General features: G+C 38.6%; 1 protein-coding gene across 1 annotated transcript in view; it reads right to left on the bottom strand.

Annotated features, from left to right (window-relative positions):
* The window catches only part of LOC113645514 (fibrinogen C domain-containing protein 1-like), an 86,515-nt gene that overhangs the window by 26,688 nt on the left and 47,459 nt on the right, over nucleotides 1–12,368 (bottom strand). Inside the window, exon 5 of the mRNA XM_027151157.2 lies at nucleotides 8,192–8,288. Within this exon, the coding sequence (XP_027006958.1) occupies nucleotides 8,192–8,288 (97 nt within the window). The remainder of the gene's footprint in view (nucleotides 1–8,191; nucleotides 8,289–12,368) is intronic.

Consider the following 12,368-nt stretch of genomic DNA (forward strand, 5'->3'; position numbering starts at 1 on the left):
GAACTCAAAATGTCAAAAGTGAAGTAAATAATGTGTAGAAATAAATGATACAATCACCAGGCGAAGATAAATAAAACTGGCGATAACTCAACATATCTTCGTCATTTCTCCACTAGAAATATTCACAGGCTTTTTTCACCCTTGTGAAAGACTGTATATCGGATGCTGAAAATATTCCCAATAGGTGTATTAACACATTGTGGCAAAAATGTCACCTATTGTGGCTTGTACAATTGGCTGTGATAAATTAAGGAGGCCGTTCAGTTGCTGGCTGCTGCATTTTCTGAAAGTAAACAATAGTAAAGTGCCATAACATGAAACTTCAAAAAATGAGCTTACACACATACACAGGGGGATGACGGAGAAGAGGAGAGAGAAGAATAGCTGGAGGGGAAAAAGAGGGAAGGCAGAGGAAAAAGAGCAGTAAACACGCCTGTCAGCAGAATGAGTCCCATACAGAAAAACTCAATTGGATTTTGGGAACGCAGCGTAGACACAAGTGGGAACGAGGGAGCAAAACCAAATAAGCATGATAGCAGAGAGAAAGCGAGCTCTGGCACTAGAGATCCCTAACAGTTTTGTGGTATCGAGCCGTACCACTGTGCCCCAATCTGCCACGTCCCGAGATCCAAAATCCAAGCCGATGCTACACAGCCGATTTCAAGTGTAATGCTTATGTAAGAAACCAATATTGTAATGCCAGAAAAATATATCATGCAGCCAGCAGCAGATTCCGAACGTGGGCCATCGTGGCCTCCTGTGGCACGGAGGCTCATTTCAATGCTATTAAGATGCTGAGTGTCTTAACCGAAGCTCTCTGTAGCATAATGAATCAGCAGGCAGAAGAGGAACAGCCCAGAGGGGACGCCATCTTTTTAACCCGCTTTTTAAAATGCATGCTTTCATTCAGGGAGGTCTCGTGAAGCATGGGTAAGCTCGGTGAAATCAGCAAGACTACAGGGTGCAAAGGGGGAAATAAGGGATGAAAGCGTTATATTAAGACATGAAGACGACGGGAGAAAGAGTATGAGAATGGAAGGGATAAAAGATCACAATGCTACTGATGAAGAAAGGCAGTGCAGCAGCTTCATTAGGACCAAAAGCAATGTGAGCCCAAAAAAAAATCCAAAAGCACAATGCTGCCGGAACAACAGATTCGATTGTTGCCTCACGGCTCCAGGGACTCCGGTTCAACCCTGAGCTGGGGTGATTGTCTACATGGAGTTTTCTATCTTCTCCTTTTCTTCACAAGATTCGTCCATATGTACAGTATGCCGGTATGTGCACTGGTGATGATAAATTTCCCATAAGCATGAATGAGTGTATAACTGTATGCGTTGTGCCCTAACATGGACTGGCATCACATAGGGTATAATCTCATGGCTCATACAGTACCTGCTACTTCCAAGGTACACTAAGATCCATATTCTCACCATAACAACGAATGAGAGAAAAAGGTGGCTAAAAATCAAAATCAAATAACCACATGTTCTAAAGTCCTCCCACCTTCACAGTCAGCTTCTGGTCTCAAAATCCCACACCTCACACAATGCAATCAAGCTCCACTCCATGTGTCCTTAGCATGCTGCTTTGAAAAGAAATGAAAGGTAAAGAGGAGGAAGATAAAACACTGAAATAAAAGAAATGGCCAATTCTAAAAGAATTTAAAGACTCTCGGTAGTAGACGTCATTCAGCCTACAGTGAAAGGCTTGGTTTTCACTACACATGAACAGCCTTACTTCCTGTTTCATCATCGTATCTGTCTTATACTAAGAACATTCACAAATCTATAGACCACAATTGAGTTTCAATGTTATATCACAATGCATTCCTTACTCCTCAAAGCCGCTGTTAAATCTCTCTGGGAGGGTGAGACTGAGACTCATTAGGATTATAGCATTACATATTCGGCCATTTATTATTAGATTATGTGGAACTTCTGCAAAAAAAAAAAAAAAAAAATCCCAGATATGATCATATATATTATATCAGGAACATTTATACTGTATAATCCTTTGATTTGCCTAGTAGCTGGAACGACTTCCATATCTGCTGTTATTGAAAATTAATCATCACCCTCTGCCCGATCAGATCAAAATCCAAATGTGTCGTAATATAACGAACAATAAGACACAACTACTTAATTCCAGCTAAGTATAAATGAAATGGTCATTTTTTTTCCCTCTAAAACTGGTCTCACTCCAACTTCCTCAAAAATACTTTTCTCGTCCGCATTACAGAGTTTAAAATTAGAACTTTTTCCAAAAGCCGAAGCGCCACGGCTCTGGTCTCTGAGCCGAAGCTCCGCAGAGGCGAAGCCTCGGTGTTCTGACCTCTCACATCATCACTGCGTTTATCAGACAAGCAAAGGGCTGCTTCTGTGAGATTGTGGATTTAAGCTTCTCTAGTCTTGATGACTCAGGACTGGGCTGGATTTCAGAAGTGTTGCAGCCGGTATCAGTTAAACACCATTAAAACCTTTTTTTTTTTTTTTTTTTTAAATACTTCAGGAGATTACACAGGTTTAATAGAATGTTCTAGCATTTTGATGGGTTTTTTTTTTTCCCCAAGCTTATACACTTGAAAGTGTACATTTTCATCTAGCACCCTAAAATTTGGTTGTGTATAATCTTGGATCCGTTTAAGAAGTGGAAATATACTGTAGTAATTAGCAAAGGTTTCGGAAAATGTTCCAAGTACAGAAAAAAATCGGAGAAAAATATATAATAAAATAAATTACAACTCTTCTTCAGCCTGCCGCTCAGGAAGATCCTGGAAAGGTTAAGAAGCCTACAAAAGATCGTTTCTAGTTCTTAGATAAAAGTCCAAACCTTTCAGGCATTTTTATATAAACCTTTCAAACAGTCTTTTGGATTGTTTCTGTGGGGATTTGTGATCATTCGGCTACAAGAACTTTAGAAAGTTCAGGAACTGATATTGGCTGAAGAGGTTTGAGTTCAGTCGGGATTTCATTTCATGCTAAAGTTTTTCAGTGTTGGTGAGTCAGTCATGGCTCTTCAGTCCTTCCACTCCAGCCTTAACAATCCATGTCTTTATGGAGCTTGCTTTGTGCACGGGCGCATTGTCACAGCTTACATAAACAGTCTATACAACTGTACTGTATGCTTTCAACATTGTGGCAGCAGTTTAAAGAAAAAATATATTTGGGTGTGATTGACAGGTATTAACAAACATTTGGCTACATATTGTTTATATAAGATTTCATAAAAGTGCCTGGAAAAAAACTTTGAAACTCCCCTCAAAACGCCGTCTGTGTGTGTGTGTGTGTGTGTGTGTGTGTGTGTGTGTGTGTGTGTGTGTGTGTGTGTGTGTGTGTGTGTGTGTGTGTGTGTGTGTGTAGGATGTGCATGTAGGGGTATGTAAACAAGAGAAATGAGCTACTGATGAGCACTTGAGCTTTGTGTGAGCACTGTATTTGTGAGGGTGAAAATTTATATAAAAATATCGTGATTCTCTTCAAAATTACTAAAAAGGGCAAAGTTTATTTATATTTCTCTGATAGGAGGATTATGAGTAGATGTGATGATGCACAACAAAGGGAAATTATACAGTAGCATAGAATTCAAGCCTGCTCCTTTGATGACATAAAAATACATTAATATTTATATCTCTATAATGAATTGCCTCATTGCTAATGAGCTGCTACCCCGATTTGAATATTCACCCTAAGCACTGGCAAGTTTTTGCAGCGTTATAAAAGTTCCTTGTTTTATTTTTATCAGAGATGAGATGTTTATGTCTGACTCTTTCTGTGTCTTTGCTGAAGGCTCTGTTGCCTGTGCTCTTTCTTTCTTTCTTTCTCTCCCTCAGTGCCTGTGTACTGTTTACGTGTTTTAATTTTTTCCCTCCAGCTCATCTCTCTGGCCCTGTAGGTTAATTGTGCTCTGGATCCTCATGCCTTATTGATTATTAAATGCTTGAGAGTTTTAGGCTAATCTTCATCGACAGCAGTGGTATCCTGGAGCTCCATTATCAGACAGAACCACCAGATTCTTCAGTTCACAGAAAATAAGAGCATCTCCCTCGATATCCAAACAAAGCACTGTGGGTTCTGGGCCCAGACTTCAGGTCAGTGCTATAGGCCAGGCTTCTTTATAGTGCTGGAGTAAGAATAATCCACCATGGCAAGTGTCATTCCTCTTCTCATAAAGATCATCAATCTCAAGGAGATCACATTCAGTCAGTGACAGGCCCGTCATTCCACATTACTGGACATGAACACACACACGGTCAATGACACGCTCTTGCCCTGAACAGCAAAGTAAATAAGATGCCAGTTTTGTCTCTGAAATCGTATTGCCAGCTCGAGGTGTATAAAAATGACATATGAGGATGCAAGCTGTTACAGGAAAATAATCAACAACAGGATGATGTGATGTGGACTGACATGAGTTACACCCCAGAGGTGATTATTTTACAGCAACAATACATCTCTATGAGTGTTTTACTTTGTGTTATAATACAGGACTTGCCAATGACTACAATTTAATATTTTATTGAATGTTGTGTTGTACTGTAACATTTATAGATACAACGAATGTTATTCACAAAACAAATTAGTTCCTGTAATTACTTCGATTTTCTGTTATTCCCTTACCACCCTCTTCTTTTTTTCTTTATTTCTTGGAATCAATACAACGAAAATCATAGACGAGAAAGAAGAGAAAAAAGCACAGAGATTTCTGTCCTTCTGGTGGTGAAAAACGTACTGCAACCGGAGACAAGTTCTAGGAATGTAATTAAACAACCCTTTACCAGAAAACTTCAGCATATCAACAAACAGACGTTTGAAATTGTCACAGCACGGGTTCGATTTTCAGGCAGGAAGCTAACCCAGCCACCGTAGAGTTAACTCTCGGTACCGATCCAATCCCTGGACAAAATGGGATGGTGCCAAATCTAAAATGCGTACCAAGTGATCTGCTGTGCTGACCCTAAAAAGGGATCAGCCGAAAGAACAAAACAACAACAACAACATTTTATAATATAATTATAGAATCTTAAGTGTATTAACTTTATAATAACAATAATTAGTGATCTGAGTTACAGTAGTCAAGCTTTAATAGACATTTTAATAGAAAGTCAATCAATATATTTTGTCCAAGTGGTACTGTGCAATCAATAGCTTTGCGTTATAAGAGTCAATTGTGAATAACTCTGACAAACGTTCTCTACCTACAGATCCTGATAAAGTAAAAAATATCTTGCAGGTAAATAAATAAAAAAACATTTATCTTGTTTAGGCCTGACATGCCAAAAAGTAGCGGCACAAAGAAAGATATTCCCATTTATACACATGTACACCTCGGTCAATATAAAGAACATTTACTTTCTATATTTTTTTTATAGCAAACACTCATACACTACTATTCCGTCTGCTACTAGACACATTAAGTATAATATTTGTGTACTTGTCACTGGCCACTATTTTTGTTGCATCTCTCTTCAGGAGAATCTATATCAACTCCACCCCTGAATCCATCATCAACTCGTGAAGTCATGAAGCAACGTAAAAGAAACAATGCTGAAATTTTTCTGCCAGTAAACCTTACCAATGTATGCTATAGCCGGTAATAAACTTCATGTTTGATAAGGAAATATTCAGAATAAAATATACTCTGTGATATGTACAATTAAATTGCTAAGTGTGATAAGTTTACCTATTAAGGCACATCTACAGTACAGTCAGGCAATCTTGCTATACTAATAATGTTCAAAGATGCAGGGAATAAAAAAGTACCTTTTATAACAATCTCTGAAAATGATTAAAATAACAAGCTAGTAATAAGGAAAATAACATCTTATGAAACCAGATCCACTCATCTGTTTCTTCTCTGGCATAAACACTCGGTAGCTCATCAGCTATCCCCTTGAAACCGTATGCTTAGAGTATAAATCTAGCTTAATTCCAATTTGCAAATCCGCATTCTCACCATAACGTAACATAAAATGTGATTAAAGAAAATAACAGGCATTGTTTTTTGACATCTGGGGAGAAATCATAATAAGGAAGAATGTTTGCTTTGTATTAGCATTATTATAGGGCAATTGCTATGCAAATTAATGCCTTTTTACATGTACTGAATATGATCATCCAAATACAGTATTTGGTATATCAACCAACTCCATCTTCCCTTTGCTAAGCCTCTGCAAGTAGGAATTACATAAAATGCATTACAGTCACTTTCCCTATTGGACATTATTGCCCAAGTCAGCAGTTTTAACAGAAGTATGTCATTAATTCCAGACCTACTTCAAATTGATGGCAGTTTCAGCAGAATGGTCTTGCAAGAGGAACTCGTCCAGATAACACTCTCCCCTCTGTATTTTATTTCCTCTCATTAAAGTCTCAGTCTATTCCTGTCCAAGCTGACCCGGTAACTCTTCCTGTCTTCCATAAATATACATCCAAACAACAGTTTCTCAAATCTTGACCATGCTTCACAAATCACTTGGTTGCCATATGACAGTAATCAAGAACAACGCATCCTAACAAGTAAACATTAAATTGAATATTCTCTTGAACCTGAGTGTTCTGTTCTGGCTATTTTTTGCACTAAATGCTGGTTTGAATTTCATTCATTCATTTCCTACCGCTTATCCAAACTTCTCAGGTCACGGGGAGCCTGTGACCATTGCAGGTGTCATCGGGCATCAAGGCAGGATACACCCTGGACGGAGTGCCAACTCATCACAGGGCACACACACACTCTCATACTATGGACAATTTTCCAGAGATGCCAATCAACCTACCATGCATGTCTTTGGACCGGGGGAGGAAACCGGAGTACCTGGAGGAAACCCCCGAGGCACGGGGAGAACATGCAAACGCCACACACACAAGGCGGAGGAAGGAATCGAACCCCCAACCCTGGAGGTGTGAGGCGAACGTGCTAACCACTAAGCCACCGTGCCCCGGGTTTGAATTTGTAGGTTAATTTTATTAGGTTTTTAGCAAAGTGCTGGGTAGTAATGCTGGTTTGGTGACTAGAAAATTTTACATTTTAATAGGACAAGAAGGTCTAAAATGAAAAGAAATTCTGTTTGTGGTATAGTTTGCACTGCTGGATTGGATTCAGGAGCAGATAATCTCTGCACAATGGTGTAATAGTAAAATAAAAACAAAATTATACTGAAAATACATCATCAAATATGATATTACAGAGGAAAAACCTGGTCAGCATCCAAGATAAACAGCATCCTAGCATCTTATCTCCTGGCATCTTAACTCAGTAGATGGTGTAATGCTCGCCTTAAAAAAAAACTAAGAGAAAAATAGAGAAAGTACAATTTAATATTTTTTTTCCCACTCTTAAGGGTATTTATTCAAAATGAATCCAAAATGTTGTTCTCATGTGGTCAGGAGATGAAAACACAGAGAAAATATGTCAATGCCTCAGCACCACGGTAAACAACAGACCACCCCTCCCCCACACCTACAGATTTACCTCAGGTGTACTGATATGGCCCATTTTCCCCTGACATATTTTGACCAAGAATAACGCTTCAGCTCTAATGGCAAACTATTAGAATATCCCAATAAAATGAAGGTTGGTATCTCCTTTTAAAACTAGAAAGACTTGTGTAAGCTGAAACAACAAAATACTGTCTAGCTGCCATTAGTTAGCAGCATATAGTATGTCTGCTTAGTAGTTAGCAGGATTGCTAAAATGTCAAAGATTTCCCTGTCAATAACTACGCTACATAAATCTAGCTAGAAATCCACTCAGGTGGGCTCATACACTATATATATGAATAATAAAGGAATAAATGAACAAATGTATCACACAGACTTATTACTTTTAAAAACCACACTACAGTTTTGTAAACTACTTTTCACTGAATTATGTCTAAACTGAAGATTTCTTGCTCTCCATGTGCAGGAAATTATTGAGAATAGTTCCTAACACTATATTTTCAGAAACAGTTTATTTCTAAAAGCCAAATGTTTATCTGAATTTGGAGCAATTACCAACTTCAACATATTGTTAGCCGCTCAGCAGGAAAGCAAGACACACTCCACAAGCTTTTGTATTTGTCTGTTAAAATGATCACTTCATCTGTAAAAGGATTTCTTATACACACAGTATTGTTTAAGGTAACAATTTTATGAAAATAAAATAAATAAACTAACTGTATATTGAAATAATGCCTGAAAGATGAATTTACCGAGCCAGTGTTCCCCTGTAATCTTGCCAAATCCCTCTTGGTACGCGGCCCAATCCCTGTAGAAGTTAACAGAGCCGTCTTCTCTGCGTTGGAAAACCTGGAGGACAGAAATATTAAAATATAGTAGGTATAAAATTCCACTTGAAAATCTAAAGAATGCAGATCAAGAACGGTGTCATGCAAAAAGCTACTGTATGTACAAGTTAATATATATGATAATAAACACTGAAAGAATAATTAGTTTAGGCAATGAGAGTACGCTTGTCAATAGAAACATATACCACTGTTCTATCATATACCACTCTTTTTCATGTCTCCCAATGAGATTCAAATTGGTTTTATACAGTAAGATAATCAGTAAGATAATTACCATTTATTCATACAGTGTTTGACTTTAGTGAAACTATTTTGTAATAACAATCCAGGTAACTTTTCTATCTTAACATAAACAGTAGTATCATACATTATTATAATCTAATAATGCTCTCATCTGTTACTCCCTTAAAAAAAAGAACTTAATCTAAAAAAAAAGTATTTAATGTCATGCTCCAGTTCCTGTGTCTGACCAAGTATACACTTAAAATCGAACCCCTATTTCAAATCTCTCTCACTCACTCACTCATTTTCTACCGCTTATCCGAACTTCTCGGGTCACGGGGAGCCTCATCGGGCATCAAGGCAGGATACACCCTGGACGGAGTGCCAACCCATCGCAGGGCACACACACACACTCATTCACTCACACAATCACACACTTTGGACTACGGACAATTTTCCAGAGATGCCAATCAACCTACCATGCATGTCTTTGGACTGGGGGAGGAAACCGGAGTACCCGGAGGAAACCCTCGAGGCACGGGGAAAACATGCAAACTCCACACACACAAGGGGGAGGCGGGAATCAAACCCCGACCCTGGAAGTGTGAGGCGAACGTGCTACCCACTAAGCCGCCGTGCCCCCTCCTATTTCAAATCGATAAACTATATTCCATTCAATTCAAATTTTATTTGTATAACGTATTTAACATTGGACATTGTCTTAAAGCAGATTTACAGAACATAAGAAACATAATACAGGAAATGTAAGATTATACAAAGATTAATATAATTCATTCATTCATTTTCTACCACTTATCTGAACTTCTCAGGTCACGGGGAGCCTGTGCCTATCTCAGGCTTCATCGTGCATCTAGGCAGGATACACCCTGGACGGAGTGCCAACCCATCACAGTGCACACACACACTCTCATTCACTTACACACACACACACTATGGACAATTTTCCAGAGATGCCAATCAACCTACCATGCATGTCTTTGGACCGGGGGAGGAAATCGGAGTACCTGGAGGAAACCCCCGAGGCACGGGGAGAACATGCAAACGCCACACACACAAGGCGGAGGAAGGAATCGAACCCCCAACCCTGGAGGTGTGAGGCAAACGTGCTAACCACTAAGCCACCGTGCCCCCCAGATTAATATAATAATAAAATTAATATAAGACCTATATTTAAACATGTTTGTACACCAATGAACAAGCCTGAGGTGACTGAGGCGACTGTGGCGAGGAAAAAGTCTGTTAGATGGAAGAGGAAGAAACCTTAAGAGGACCAGACTCAAAAGGGAACCTGATCCAATATTTGGGTGACAATGGAGGGTGTGATTATAAATATAACGGTCAAACGTTTGTAGACACTAAACCATCACACCCATCTAGTGTGTCATAGTAAAATGTTTCCACTGAGTTGTAAACACACAATTTTACAGGTTGCTGTAATATTACCCCTCATTCATTTCCCTTTACTGGATCTAATGGGTCTACAACAGTCTAGAGCTGTTCCAGAATGACAACACCCCTGTGCACAAGAAGACATCAATAAATATGTGAACTTGACCGTCTTCAGAAAACCCTGTTCTCAACCCCACTGAACACCTTTTGGATAAAGTGAAACGCAGACTGCACCCCGCATCAGATGCCTCCCCAACCAACAGCAACACCTGACCTCACTAATGCTCTTGAGGCTGAATGAGCACAAATCATTACAGCCATGATATAGAATATAGTGGAAAGCCTTATCAAAGGAGTGGAGATTATTATAATAGCTAAAAAGGGACTAAATCTCTAATGGTTGTTCAAGTAGCACATACTGTAGGAGTGTGATTGTCAGACAATCAAATAGTGTAATTACATGTCACTGAGTCCTGCACAAAATTTAGAGTGTAATTTAGGCATTAATTGACTGCTGATGCCCTTATAGAAGATTAATCATGCAAGCAGTGGATCAATGACTGCTAAAAATGTCGGCAAAGGGAAAATGAGGCAAGGTCATGTGCTCAGCATTGCTCCATAAGGATAACACACATCTATACCCACAAACACACCAGGAAACTACAGTATATAAATTAAATCCACAATGATGTTGACACATCCTCTGACCTGAATTAGAAATCATAATATTGTCTCTGTGGGTGTGTTTGACAGCGATTGACATCCTCCTACTGAAAGATACCGTCTGTGCTTTAGCACAAGCTTGTTATGGTAGTTTAGCTGTTACTGAAGGCATGTTTGTGTGGATGTATAGAGAAGAGCCCAGATCCCACAGTGAGGCCTTGGAGCTGAACCTTGCAAGCATCTTGGATAGCCCAACACGTCTCCTGAGACAACATACAGTACGAACGCTCCATGCTGGTGCTTGGGGCTGCATTTAAAATGAATAGCTGTGGCTTGACTCAGAATAAATCCTCCCTCTCAATCCTCCTCCAATCCACAAAGGAACCAGAGAGATTTTAATTATTCACCGTAATCTCTGTAACTACTTATCGAGTCACCTTTCAGAAGCCTTAACTCTAAATCTTTATTGCACCTTGAGTACAGACCTATTAAAATACAGCAAAAATCCTGTGTTCTAATAAATATTTCATAAGATAAGCATATCCCTACCAAGACAGCATAGACTGGCTTTAATTTAAAAAGCGATAAGATGTTAAATTAAAAACAGAAAGCATCGCCTGGCATGAGCTTGAGCACTCCTGAATGTCTGTGAATGAAAGGTGTAGCTTTGGGTAATATCTCTACAGCAAACCTGCTGACTTTATCATCTCATATACTGGGTAAACGAAAAAGAAAAAAACACACAAACGTTATAATGGCATTAGATGGAGTCAGAGTGGGTGTGTGATGATATGTGCTTCAGTTTCTCTTCATATCCACCATAAATCTGCTTCAGCCTTCACATGGTGCGTCCACAAAGCAATTTCTCTCCCTATAATGAATGTCCACTGGCAGCAGAGCACACAATAGCTGACACTAGTCCTTCAGTTCAGATGAGTTCAGCAGCAGATTACACTGCTTGTCCATGTACGCCAGCTCACTTTTGTCTAAACGCAATAACACAGAGGGACGACCTTGCTGAATTAAAGAGTAATGGTTGTAAAAAGTTGTCTGAGTGTGTGGATTCAGCATATGCATGTTTAACTACTCGATAGCAATGTGTAGCTGTGGATATACTGTATGTGTGGCTCCACCTGTTGTTCTTTTCATTTGATTCTCCTGTTTATCCACTTTGTTAGACTTTAATTTTGGTGTATTTCAGTAGCATGAATTAAAGATATAAGCGATTATCTCTCATGCATTACAATGATGGCAATGATCTAGATAAAAAGGTGACAAAAGCAATAGGATGAAATCCATATGTTCCATAAATAATTTCACCCAGTATTAATAATGTTCACAAATAATTACCACTCAGTGTAAACTCTTAACACTAAGGGCTAGTTGCTAAGCAACATACCACACGAAAATTATGGCTTATGTATGTAAGCGTATATAGAATTAACCTCTATTATCTAATCGGCTCTTAGAGCCAAAACCTTCTATTTTTTAATGCAAGTTTGAATATATTCACTAATAAATCAATTAAGTATAAGCATAACCACGTTTAAGTCATTTTAAGTAATAAGTAAACATTAATAATGTAGTAGTAATAATGTAAACAGTGTTTTTAAAGATTTGCTTCATTTATATGGAATTAATGCTACTTAATATGGTTAAAAAAATAATAACATATAAAATAATAACATATAATTGTTAATGTAATAATTATTTACATTTACCAGACACCATTATCCAGAGCAACTTACATTTTTATACTTGAGCAATTGAGGGCCTTGCTCAAGGG

This window comes from Tachysurus fulvidraco, chromosome 14 (assembly GCF_022655615.1).
Source record: "Tachysurus fulvidraco isolate hzauxx_2018 chromosome 14, HZAU_PFXX_2.0, whole genome shotgun sequence".
Lineage (NCBI taxonomy): Eukaryota > Metazoa > Chordata > Actinopteri > Siluriformes > Bagridae > Tachysurus > Tachysurus fulvidraco.